Raw genomic sequence first — 12,919 nt, 5'->3', positions numbered from 1 at the left:
CTTTTCAATGGAAACTTTTTTTCCATTCGACTGGCCAACCGAAGGCCTTTGTATACATCATTTTCAATGGAAACTTTTTTCCCCCAAAGATGCACTTTTTGTAACCATTATTATTAAATCTAGACTATGTGGATAAGAATGTGCTAAGTTAAAAACTGTATGTTTTTAGGCTGGCAGTCTGGTGCTGCTCTCTGCTATTACAAGATTTTGACACGCTCAGCCATACTGTAGCGCTCACTCATTCCCTGAGAGGCCAGCCCAGTAATCCTCTTCCTTTATAATAAATATTTGTAGGCCTTTCATAGGCCCCGACCACGAGGGGGACTTTCGTAGGCCCCGACCACGAGGGGGACTTTCATAGGGCCCGACCACGAAGGCCAGACATCTAAGGCTAATTCCCAGAACTTCCCACACTTGATTCCGCTCAGAATAGAAGGACTCTGTTCAGACAAATAAGGTTGGTGCAGTATCGCTGTCTTTAGATTACACTGGGTAGGCTGACGTTACTTCTCATTCTACACCACTGGTAGCATTTTGGTGATATAGGAATGCTGCTTTGTGCCAACATTCTCACTACTGTTTCTCAGGCAACCTAGAGTGTTGCACCATTATCATTCATTTAGCATTGGAGGAGAGACAGACTCAAAAGCTGCTACCCTTGCACAGATATCAAGTTAATTCACGTTTGTTCGCTATTACCTTGCCTACTAAATAAATAAAGTGTAGATGAAATTGCATCATCTTCCAATCTACTCCCCTAACCCTTCCTAGGTGATAGTGGCACACCATTCTGGCAGCCACAGGCCCACAAAGCGTGTGAATAGGGGAAACCGGTGATGTGACGGATAGTGAGTGGTTATGGCAGAGGGAGTGGTTGACAATGGGGAATATTGGATGACTGTCTGTTATGAATGTCTCAGCTGTCCTCTCGTCTCTTTGTTTTGCCAGTCAGTGGAGTTGTGGCTTCATCAGAATACATAAGCTTTTTCCTTCTCTCTCGTTTGCTCCCTTCTTGCAACATGCCTCCCACCCCCATCTGTGTGTCAGTCCTGCTAATTCCTTCTCTAGCTGCATACACACAGAGACACCCTGTCTGTCTTGTCCACCATAAATGTATTCATTAGTTCAGGAAAATGCATTCGGCATTTTAAGGATTGTCTATTTGAATGGCTTTTCTTTGACCTTTGCAACCAACAGTTCTATTGTACCCTGTTAGAATTTAACATTTCATGCAGACTTGTTATATAACAACCTTCTCCCTGCATGTTCTTTGTCTGTCGTCAACACTTTGAAAACAATTACATGCAGCAATTTGCTTTTACATTTACCATGGATCCATAGGTTGTGTTATGATGTCATAGGTTGTGTTATGATGTCATAGGTTGTGTTATGATGCCCTGTGATTCACGTTCATTATACTCAACGTCATATTGTGTCTCTGTCTCCCCTCTCCACCTCTTGCAGTCCCTTCAATCTGAATATGTTCAATACTAAAGCTGCGGTTCTGCGTTGACCAAGACCGGACAGCCATCGTGACGACTGAACTGGGCGCGATGGAGTCTCCCACCCCACCCCTCTCCATCTCCCCCTTCTTCCCTGCTTTCTCCCACATACTGAAAAGGGAAATGAATAAACCAGGAGGCGCTATAGGACGTATTACATTTATTCTTCTCTCTTGGCATCTGGACGGCTGTGATCTTTGGGGGCAGGCACATAGACAGCCACAAACTCACAAGGGCTTATGGAACTTTGAGTTTTGAGCTTCTTCTGTCAGCTTCAGACGGCCTCGATCCACCTTAACTGAAGTCACTGTTTGTATAATGCTAACAAAGGGAGATTACCCGGCTGTAGTTAGGCTTGGCCAGGCTGTAACTATGTGAGTGCTCTGTCTCTTTAAAGCTGAGATATGGCCATATACTGTAGACTGGAGGTTCTCTGCTTCCCTGCATCACAGATTTCCGTTTTTATTTATGTGTACCTGTGCTATACAAAATTACTGTGTACACAACACATGACATGTACTGAAAGAATAGGATATTTTTAGACGAGGATTTTATACATGAAACATGACAATTGTGTTGCCTGGATAAAGAAATATGTTTATATTTACAAGTGGGTTAGCAAACATGTTTTGGTTTATCGCAATTCTATTTTTGTCTGAGTGTTACTACTTCACTAACAACATCCAAATATGCGAGGGGTTTATGGAGAGGTTCCTTATCAGCAATGTATTGGCAGCACAGGACCAGGCTCAGGGTGATGTGCTCTTGCAATTATGATTCTGTTTTGTGTGTGAGAATGTAGACCGCGTGCACAGGCACGCTAATGTATGTACCATAGACTATAAAAACCTGTACGTACGTGCTTACCTATGTGAGCGTGTGTGGATGAATGAGACTGCATAGTGAGTGTGTCTAGAAACCATGTGTGTGCAGTCCTCTGCCCATGGAGTGAAAGGGTCTCTAGAGAGAAGAGAATGACGTATAGGGAAGAGATGAGTGTTGTCTCCTCTTCACTATTTTAAATTGTTTTAAATCGATTCAATGAACTGGTGGGATTTGGTAACCCCAATTGGAACTAATTCATGCTTAATGTTCTCTGTCGCAAGCCTACATCACTCCATTGAATGATTTGCATCTCAATGGGACTCACATGGTCAAGTAAAGGATAAATACAGAATATTATCACCAAAAAGGATGTAGCTAATTTCATAAACCCTCACAGGTCAAAGATTTGACAACTAAAGTCATACCAATAACCAGACTAGGTTATTGTGACTAGGTATGTTGAGCATGATGAACAGTGGTCATTAGTAGAGAAAATGTATTGTGTTGTTGGACCAACACCACCCACAACATAAGCCTCAGTCCCTGCAGTATACCATACACCAGGCAGCTTAGCAATCCCCTCCACAGACACAAGATCCCACTGCAATAATGCTCTTTGAAAGGAAAAGGAGCACATTTTCAGTGTTATTCGACAAGCTGTGGATTATGGAACTTGATTTGTGGCAGCCTATTTTTAACACATACCTACTGTAGAACCAGTTATGTTAGTTGTGTTATCGTCAGGGCACAATGGTAACAGATGTTTGTCGCTATTACTGAAATATTTCCCCGTTTTTGTCGAGAATGTAAAAACAACGCAGAAACTTTTCCTGCGTATTACGATTCTTTCAGACTGTAGAAGGAGATAAAAACATTTCCGCTTTGCAGGTAGAGGTTCCTAAAAGAAAACTGGAAAAGCACAACTGTCCCCCAAAATACCGTCTTTAAAATCTCATGCTGGATGTCATTGTGTGTACAATGCAGCAGTCATTATCAAAGCTTGTTTTTTACCAATGAATATGACCTACTGTGGCGCGACTAACTCATCCATTTTCTGTTGGACCTTATAAGAGTCCCTATATGCTTTTTACTTTTTAAACTTGTTGAATTTCAAAGTTGATTTAAATAAATGTGTACTGAAGCATCTGTTCATGGCTGCAAGGATTTTTATTTTAGATTTTGTTAGAGCTCTGTACATTCCTGGCAGTGAAATGTGTTTCTTTGTTTCGAGATGGGAGAATCTTAATAATGCAGGTATTCTACCTCCTTGAAATGTACAATTTATAGCGATAAAATTGGTACTTGAATATATTTTTCAAGCAGTATGTAAAGAAAATCTATAACTGTAGATGAGTATTTTTGCTTTTCATTTTCATACAGTAAGAATAGTACAATGTCTACTGTACTACATGTGTATATTTTACAGGGAACAGAGGTTGCTGAAGGAAGTAACACAATTAAAAAATATACTTTTCAAGATTCTTGCCTCTGTTAATGATTTATTCTTGCTCCTACTGTCTCTTTAGAACTCTTGCCATCTTGACAGATAAGAATTAACATTTTTATTATAGCAAAGGAAGGAACACAAGCTCTGACTGATTCTGGTTGTCTTGGTTTGACAGCTGTTCTATCCTTTCAGCTGTCAAAACGGTTAAATGCTTTATTTGAAAACGCTAACTGAACATAGCATCTCTTTATAAATAGCATATTTATTTCCAATGACAACAACTAAGGCACATCAACTCAGAGCCTCCTATTGCAATATAGGCTCTGCATCAACTCTGTTAAGCTAGGTTGTTAACCTACATTTCTTATCTTGAAAGAGATTTTAAACAGCCACAGACAATCGTTATCATGAACGTCGATTACCAAATACCTTTGTATAATACTCCACAAAGATGCACTTGAAATAATGCTTTTTTATTTTTTAAATAGTAACTATGTTTGCCATACTGCAAAGTCAATCGAAACCGAAAGGGTCAATTAGTCTCTTCTGGTGCATGAATAAACTCAGCAAAAAAAGAAATATCCTCTCCTTTATTTTCAACAAACTTAACGTGTAAATATTTGTATGAACATAAGATTCAACAATTGAAACATAAACTGAACAAGTTCCACAGACATGTGACTAACATAAATGGATTCATGTGTTCCTGAACAAAGGTGGGGGTCAAAAGTAACAGTCAGTATCTGGTGTGGCTACCAGCTGCATTAAGTACTGCAGTGCATCTCCTCATGGACTGCACCAGTTCTTGCTGTGAGATGTTACCCCACTCTGCAAGTTCCCGGACATTTCTGGTGGGAATGGCCCTAGCCCTCACCCTCCGATCCAACAGGTCCCAGACGTGCTCAATGGGATTGAGATCTGGGATCTTTGCTGGCCATGGCAGAACACTGACATTCCTGTCTTGCAGAAAATCACACACAGAACAAGCAGTATGGCTGGTGTCATTGTCATCATGGAACGTCATGTCAGGATGGGCCTGCAGGAAGGGTACCACATGAGGGAGGACAGTGTTGAGATTGCCTGCAATGACAACAATCTCAGGCCGACACACCGCCCCAGACCATGACGGACCCTCCACCTCCAGGCCTCGGTGTAACGCTCAAAGTGCTGTACAGAAAAACAGCAAGAAATACAGGTGTAGAAGCACGGTGGCTAGGAAAAACTCCCTAGAAAGGCCAAAACCTAGGAAGAAACCTAGAGAGAAACCAGGCTATGAGGGGTGGCCAGTCCTCTTCTGGCTGTGCCGGGTGGAGATTATAACAGAACATGGCCAAGATGTTCAAATGTTCATAAATGACCAGCATGGTCAAATAATAATAATCACAGTAGTTGTCGAGGGTGCAGCAAGTCAGCACCTCAGGACTAAATGTCAGTTGGCTTTTCATAGCCGATCATTAAGAGTATCTCTACCACTCCTGCTGTCTCTAGAGAGTTGAAAACAGCAGGTCTGGGACAGGTAGCACGTCCGGTGAACAGGTCAGGATTCCATAGCCGCAGGCAGAACAGTTGAAACTGGAGCAGCAGCACGGCCAGGTGGACTGGGGACAGCAAGGAGTCATCATGCCAGGTAGTCCTGAGGCATGGTCCTAGGTCTCATGTCCTCCGAGAGAAAGAGAGAATTAGAGAGAGCATACTTAAATTCACACAGGACACCGGATAAGACCGGAGAAGTACCTCAGATATAACAAACTGACCCTAGCCCCCCGTCACATAAACTACTGCAGCATAAATACTGGAGGCTGAGACAGGAGGGTTCAGGAGACACTGTGGCCCCATCCGATGACACCCCCGGATAGGGCCAAACAGGAAGGATATAACCCCACCCACTTTGCCAAAGCACAGCCCCCACACCACTAGAGGGATATCTTCAACCACCAACTTACCATTCTGAGACAAGGCCGAGTATAGCCCACAAAGATCTCCGCCACGGCACAACCCACTCCACAAATTTCTTTTTAACAAACTATAGTTTTGGCAAGTCGGTTAGGACATCTACTTTGTGCATGACACAAGTCATTTTTCCAACAATTGTTTAAAGACAGATTTTTTCACTTATAATTCTCTGTATCACAATTCCAGTGGATCAGAAGCCAACATACACTAAGTTGACTGTGCCTTTAAACAGCTTGGAGAATTCCAGAAAATTACATCATGGCTTTAGAAGCTTCTGATAGGCTAATTGACAACATTTGAATCAATTGGAGGTGTACCTGTGGACGTTTTTCAAGGCCTTCCTTCAAACTCAGTGCCTCTTTGCTTGACATCATGGGAAAATCAAAAAAAATTGTAGACCACCACAAGTCTGGTTCATCCTTGGGAGCAATTTCCAAATGCCTGAGGGTACCACATTCATCTGTACAAACAATAGTATGCATTGTGGCGTACAGCAGGTCAGCCACGGAAGCGCTATTGGACTCCGGAAGTATGTATGGTTTTATTCGTAACCACGTGCCTGCTGATCAAGGAGACCGAAAGGGGTAGGAAGATGTCAATTTCCTGTGTTCATGGTTGACACAAAGTGGTAATCAACCGTATGGACCACAAGGGAGTCACCAGATTACAGTGGGTGCAGTGCCAGAACTGCCGGTACCTCTCCTAGTGGGACGGGATTGTCCTCTGTTCACAGCCCTATGGGGACACGAGTTGAGGAAGAAGGTACGAGCCGGCCGAGGAAGAGAGCGGGGACGACCAATAGCCTGTGTGGCCCGGAAGCAAACGGTTAACCAGCATGGGTCTACGGCTCTGGAGTCGGAGGGGGCACCGGAACCCGAACCCCCTGGGGAACCTCTGGAAGAGGAGCCCATCCTCCCCCTCCTCGATTTTGAGGGTCCAGTCGAGACCCCCGCTGGGGGCCAACTGAGGGGACAATTCGGGATGGCCCAGTGGGAGGATCCGAACTTGAAATCCGCCGCAGCCCAAATGATAGCGGTGCATGGACAGCTACTTCCGGGAGTGAGTGACTGGCGATACCACCATTTCCAAATCAAGAATAACCTTTTGTATAAGGTGTCACGCCAACAGGGGGAACTTCGAGAGGTATTGTTACTGCCCCGACTGTACGTGGGAACCATTCTTCAGCTGGCCCACACCCACCTGTTGGGGGTGCACCTGGGAATGGAGAAGACCCGGGAACGGATCGCCTCCCGGGATGAGGAGGGCCGTGGACGTCTACTGTTACAGCTGCCCGGAGTGTCATCTCACAGCCCCGAAAGCCCACTTCCGAAGCCCATTGGTCCCCCTACTGATCATCGGGGTGCCCTTTGAACGCATCGCCATGGACATAGTGGGACCCCTGGTTAAACCAGCACGAGGACACCGGTACATCCGGGTGATAGTAGATTATGCCACCCGGTATCCCGAGGCCATTCCACTACGGGCAGCGGTATCCAAGGGAATCGCCCGGGAGCTGTTCCACCTCTTTAGCCGGGTGGGCATCCCGAACGAGACCTTGACAGACCAAGGTACGAAGTTTATGTCCAGCCTCATGAAAGAGTTTTATCCCCCCCTGCAGATCAAGCAGATCTGGACCTTTTTCACCCGCAGACGGATGGGCTCGTCGAGCGCTTTAATAAAACGCTCAAACAGATGCTGTGGAAGGTCATCGAGCAGGACGGGAAGAACTGGGACCAGCTACTATCCCACCTAATGTTCTCAATCCGAGAAGTACCCGACTCCTCCACTGGGTTTTTCCCGTTCTAACTCCTCTACGGGAGGAGGCCACGCGGCCTAGTGGACCTCGCAAAGGAGGTGTGGGAAGTCCAACCGACCCCATTACGCAGCGTGTTAGAGCACGTGGAGACGAAGAGGGAGCGGATGACAGCCATATGGCCTGTCATGTGTTCACGGTTGACACAACGCACCGAAGCCCAGGTCTACAATCGGGGAGCCCAGCCCCAAGAATTCCAGGTGGGAGACAGGGTGCTGGTCTTAATCCCTACAGCCAAAAGAAAGTTCCTGGCAACATGGCACAGACCATACGAGGTGGTCTAGAAGATGGGACCTGTCAATTACCGTCTACAGCAACCGGAGAGACGGAAACATCCATAGATTTACTACGTGAACCTGTTGAAGAAGTGGTACGAGAGAACAGCTTTGGCCGTGTTGTGGTCGGGACCCAGGACGCCAACGGGACCAGTGGTGGTTCCGAGCAATGAGGACCTCGACCCGGCCCAGAAGCAAGAGCTCAGGGAGCTTGTCGATCGGAACACGGCGGTGTTCTCCGAGAAGCCGGGCCACATGACCCACATTGAACGCCACATCTGTACACAGCCCGGCGAAATGGTAAGAAAGAGGCCATATGGGATTCCGGAGGTCCGAAGGAAGACCGTGAAACAGGAAGTGGAGGCTATGCTGAGGATGGGCATCGTTGAAGAGTCCCACAGTGCATGGTGCAGCCCCATTGTGTTGGTGCCCAAACCGGACGGTAGCCTCCGCTTCTGTAACGATTTCCAGGGGGTGAATGACATCAACTTGTTCGATGCATATCCCATGCCGAGGGTGGACGAGCTCATCGACCGATTGGGAAAGGCCCAGTACATCAGCACCCTTGACCTGACCAAAGGATATTGGCAGGTATCGTTGGCAGCCTCCTCCCGACACCAGACGGGTTGTATTAGTACCGGGTACTCCCGTTCGGTCTCCACGGAGCCCCACCCACATTCCAACGGCTGATGAACAAAGTACTTTGACCCCATCAGCAGATGACATCGTCATCCACAGCCAAGGCTGGGAAAAGCACTTGACGCGCCTCCAGGCGGTGCTGGACGCGCTCAGACAAGCCGGGTTGACAGCGAACCTCAAGAATTGCAAACTAGGTTTCGAGGAGGTGGAGTACCTGGGGTATTTGATCAGACAGGGGAACGTCAATCCCCAGGAGAGGAAGGTTCACGCGATGTGTGACTGGCCCGTTCCACGCACCAAGACACAGGTCAAGTCCTTCCTGGGACTGGCAAGATACTATAGCAGATTTATCCCCAACTTTGCGGCTATAGCTTCCCCCCCTCACTGATCTAACCAGGGCCCGCCCCCTGAAAACAGTGAAATGGACGAACGAGACAGAAGTGGCGTTCAGCCATCTGAAGGAAGCGCTGTGCTCCCATCCGATTCTCGTAACGTCCGATTTCTAGGTTACTGATGGTGGTCCAGACGGATGCGTGTGATACGGGACTAGGCGCCGTTCTGTCCCAGATACACGATGGGGAGGAGCACCCCATCATGTACATCAGCAGAAAGCTGATTCCTAGAGAGAAAAAGTACTCCATTGTGGAGAAAGAGTGTCTAGCGGTGAAGTGGGCGCTAAACACTCTCAAGTATTATCTGTTGGGTACCCACTTCACCCTGGTCACGGACCATGCTCCCCTGGTCTGGATGGCCAGGGGAAAGGACACAAACGATCGGGTTACCAGGTGGTTCTTGTCCCTTCAACGCTTCTCTTTTTCTGTTGTGCACAGGTCAGGGGCGAAGCATGGAAACGCGGATGCCCTATCGAGAAGGGAGACGTACGTCGCACTAATGACAGTCCCCTTCCCGACAGAGCTGGGAGTGTACATCACAAGGCGATGGCTCCATCTGCTGGATGTGCCAGGTCTCGACGGGCTCTCCGCCAAGGACTAATTGGGGGTGATTGGGGAGTTGGTGAGTAATCAATGTCTGATTGCTCACCAGCTGCACATGCCCCATAAAGCTGCCAGAAGGGAAGCACACAGGAGAGGACTGGGGGAAGTAAGATGACATCCGTGTAGTTGGAGACGGTGCCCGAGCAAAGATGAGGGAATTTGAGTTTGTGTGCCCGACAGGATACAGCAAGACCCGGAGCCCAGAAGACGGTATCCCGGAGAGGGTCTCATGGGGGAGACCTATCCTTTTCTTTTGATTTATTATTTAATAAACAACCTAATCATACTCTGTCTGTGTCTGATCTGTGTAAACGTCTTGACCAAACCCCCTGGTCTGCCAAAGCATGTATAAACACCATGGAACCACACAGCCGTCATACTATTGGGGCGGCAGGGTAGCCTAGTGGTCAGAGCGTTGGACTAGTAACCGAAAGGTTGCAAGATTGAATCCCCGAGCTGACAAGGTAAAAATATGTAATTCTGCCCCTTAACAAGGAAGTTAACAAACTGTTCCTAGGCTATAATTTAAAATAAGAATTTGTTCGTAACTGACTTGCCTAGTTAAATAAAGATAAATAAAAAATAAAAAATACAGCTCAACAAGGAGACGCGTTCTGTCTCTTAGAGATTAACATACTTTGGTGCGAAAAGTACAAATCAATCCCAGAACAGCAGCAAAGGACCTTTGAAGATGCTGGAGGAAACAGGTACAAAAGTATCTATATCCACAGTAAAACTAGTCCTATATCGACATAACCTGATATAGGCCGCTCAGCAAGGAAGATGCCACTGCTCCAAAACAGCCATAAAAAAGCTAGACTACGGTTTGCAACTGAACATGCTGATTGTACTTTTGGGAGTGATGTCCTCTGGTCTGATGAAACAAAAATAGAACTGTTTGGCCATAATGACCATCGTTATGTTTGGAGGAAAAAGGGGGAGGCTTGCAAGCCGAAGAACACCATCCCAACCGTAAAGCACGGGGGTGGCAGCATCATGTTGTGGGGGTGCTTTGCTGCAAGAAGGACTGGTGCACTTCACAAAATGGATGGCATCATGAGGTAGGAAAATTATGTGGATATATTGAAACAACATCTTAAGACATCAGTCAGGAAGTTAAAGCTTGGTTGCAAATGGGTCTTCCAAATGGACAATGACCCCAGGCATACTTCCAAAGTTGTGGCAAAATGACTTAAGGACAACAAAGTCAAGGTAATGGAGTGGCCATCACAATGAACCAACCTCAATCCTATATAACATTTGTGGGCAGAACTGAAAAAGCGTGTGCGAGCAAGGAGGCCTACAAACCTGACTCAGTTACACCAGCTCTGTCAGGAGGAATGGGCCAAAATTCACCCAACCTATTGTGGGAAGCTTGTGGAATGCTACACAAAATGTTTGACCCAAGTTAAACAATTTAAAGGCAATGCTACCAAATACTAATTGAATGTATGTAATCTTCTGACCCACTGGGAATGTGATGAATGAAACATATGCCAAAATAAATCATTCTCTCTATTATTATTCTGACATTCTTAAAATAAAGTGGTGATCCTAACTGACCTAAGACATAATTTTTCCTAGGACTAAAGTGTGAAAAACTGATTTTAAATGTATTTAGCTAAGGTGTATGTAAACTTCCAACTTCAACTGTATACTGTATATATAATATATACTGTATATATTTGTTTATTTTGTTTTATTTTTTGCCTATTGGGCCCTCTTTTGGCCTGGGCCCAGGGCCTTCCCCTGTTTACCCTGCCTGCATTAATCAGTCCCTGCCTATTTGCGCTTCTAGTTATTTTAGTATCTGGAAATCATTCAATATTAATGACGAGGCTGGATGCAATAGGCTAGATGTGTAGGCTATGTGTTAACATGAACCTGCGTGCTGCTCCATTCTTCTTCTTATAGCATCACCACAGGCGCGCTGCGCGCATAGTCTATTACCCCCCCCCCCCCCCCCCCCCCATGCAACTGTATCACTGCCGCATTAACATGGGGAACATATCCACTGAATAGGAGATTGGCATAAACAATATTGCATAAGGACTCCTTTCATCCTTTCGTATGAAAAAACGTTTTTATTCTTCAAACATGCCAAACGAATCGGAGCAACTGATAGACTGAGATGTGGGACACAATGCAAAATCAACCTTGCGGCAGTCTATTCTCTCATGTGCTTGTCTGGGACAATTTTAAACCTATTGGTTGTCTACCTGGTCAAGACATGTAAGAAACTTCGAACGGCTAGTAATGCGTTCATTGTGAACGGCTGTATAGCCGAAATGTTGGTGTGCGCGATTTGGATGCCGCACGAGGCAGTGGAGATTTCTTCTGGTAGTCCTTTTCCGGCTGGGTACCAAGCCTTCAAATATGCGCTCCTATTCCTCGGCATCACTTCTCTTTTCTCCCATTCCCTCATAGCCGTCAATCGATACGTGTTGATTACCAAATCACCAGCGACGTATCTGTCCATCTACCAAAAAAGACACACATAATGGATGCTAATTGCGTCTTGGCATTCGGCGCTGGGATTTCTTCTTCCCTGGATCACGTCTTCGCGGTACCCACAGGAAGGATGCTCATATCTCCCTGCTTCCGCAGCATCATTGCTCAAAGAAGGGAAGCCCATTATCTCTGACCCATTTGAAGCTGGTACCCTGGTGTTGACTATTATTGGTCAGACAATGTTTGTTTTGTATTGTTATTTCAAAATATTTCGAAGGGTGCATATGAGTGTGAAGAGGGTCAACATATTACATTTTCCTATCGTGAATAACCTTCCCTATTCGCTCCCCAGAAAGGACAAACGTTGGGGGTTCTACGTGTTGGCAGTGTGTTTCATATTCATCCTCACTACAGAGCCCCTTTTCCGGGTGTTATTAACAGCACGTTGTTTTACCACGGTTCCATTGGCACTTGGGACATGTTCATGGATTATTTTCTGCACTATCTTTATTACAAACCAATTTCTCTACACGTGGAAGTACGAGCAGTTTAGAAAATATTTCAGATCCGTGCTCAAGGGAGAATTTTGGAGAGGGTCTGCAATTGGAGTTGAGCCCATTACGATGAATACAATATCTCAGCTTCTCCCAAGACAAAATAGTCACATTTTTGGCCGAGATGAATTGAACAAAATCTGAACTGCTATGACATTGGTTATTGTAAGGATACAGCTGCTACAGTGTTTTAGAAAGCCTACCTGACAACGCAATAAAAAAAAGTACACTATAATGTTACTCTCAAGCACACTCAACAAATTAGTAAAATATTTGTAAAAACATTGTGTATAACACTAGTTTGTCTAGTTTCATGTATTTTTCAATATACTGTTTTATGGACCATGGTTGTAATAGTGTTATATGCTAATTGTAAATCAGTTTGTGTTCATTTTAATAAAGCAACATTTTTAAGTGCAAAACTTTGTGTCACATCTGGCCATTACAGGAGACTAGGGGCTTCTT

The 12,919-nt window shown here is 45.5% G+C and overlaps 1 protein-coding gene and 1 pseudogene across 16 annotated transcripts in view; both read left to right on the top strand.

Annotated features, from left to right (window-relative positions):
* LOC110488740 (dual specificity protein phosphatase CDC14AB) overlaps positions 1-3,806 on the top strand; it is a 67,039-nt gene extending 63,233 nt beyond the window's left edge. For 15 of the 16 annotated variants that reach the window (XR_016484264.1, XR_016484229.1, XR_016484133.1 and 12 more), the window contains one exon: positions 1,465-3,806. Coding sequence is in view for 12 of the 16 variants with exons in the window: in XM_090188992.1 (XP_090045118.1) it covers positions 1,465-1,513 (49 nt within the window). In the remaining 4 variants the exon portion in view is untranslated. The remainder of the gene's footprint in view (positions 1-1,464) is intronic. The other variant, XM_021561364.3, reaches the window with a different exon arrangement.
* A 7,635-nt stretch (positions 3,807-11,441) lies between these two features.
* On the top strand, positions 11,442-12,876 carry LOC149985418 (G protein-coupled receptor 88-like; annotated as a pseudogene).
* The last annotated feature ends 43 nt before the right edge of the window (positions 12,877-12,919 follow it).

This window comes from Oncorhynchus mykiss, chromosome 1, assembly GCF_057628025.1.
Source record: "Oncorhynchus mykiss isolate SJ-2025 chromosome 1, ASM5762802v1, whole genome shotgun sequence".
NCBI lineage: Eukaryota > Metazoa > Chordata > Actinopteri > Salmoniformes > Salmonidae > Oncorhynchus > Oncorhynchus mykiss.
This window is presented reverse-complemented; position numbering and strand designations above follow the sequence as displayed.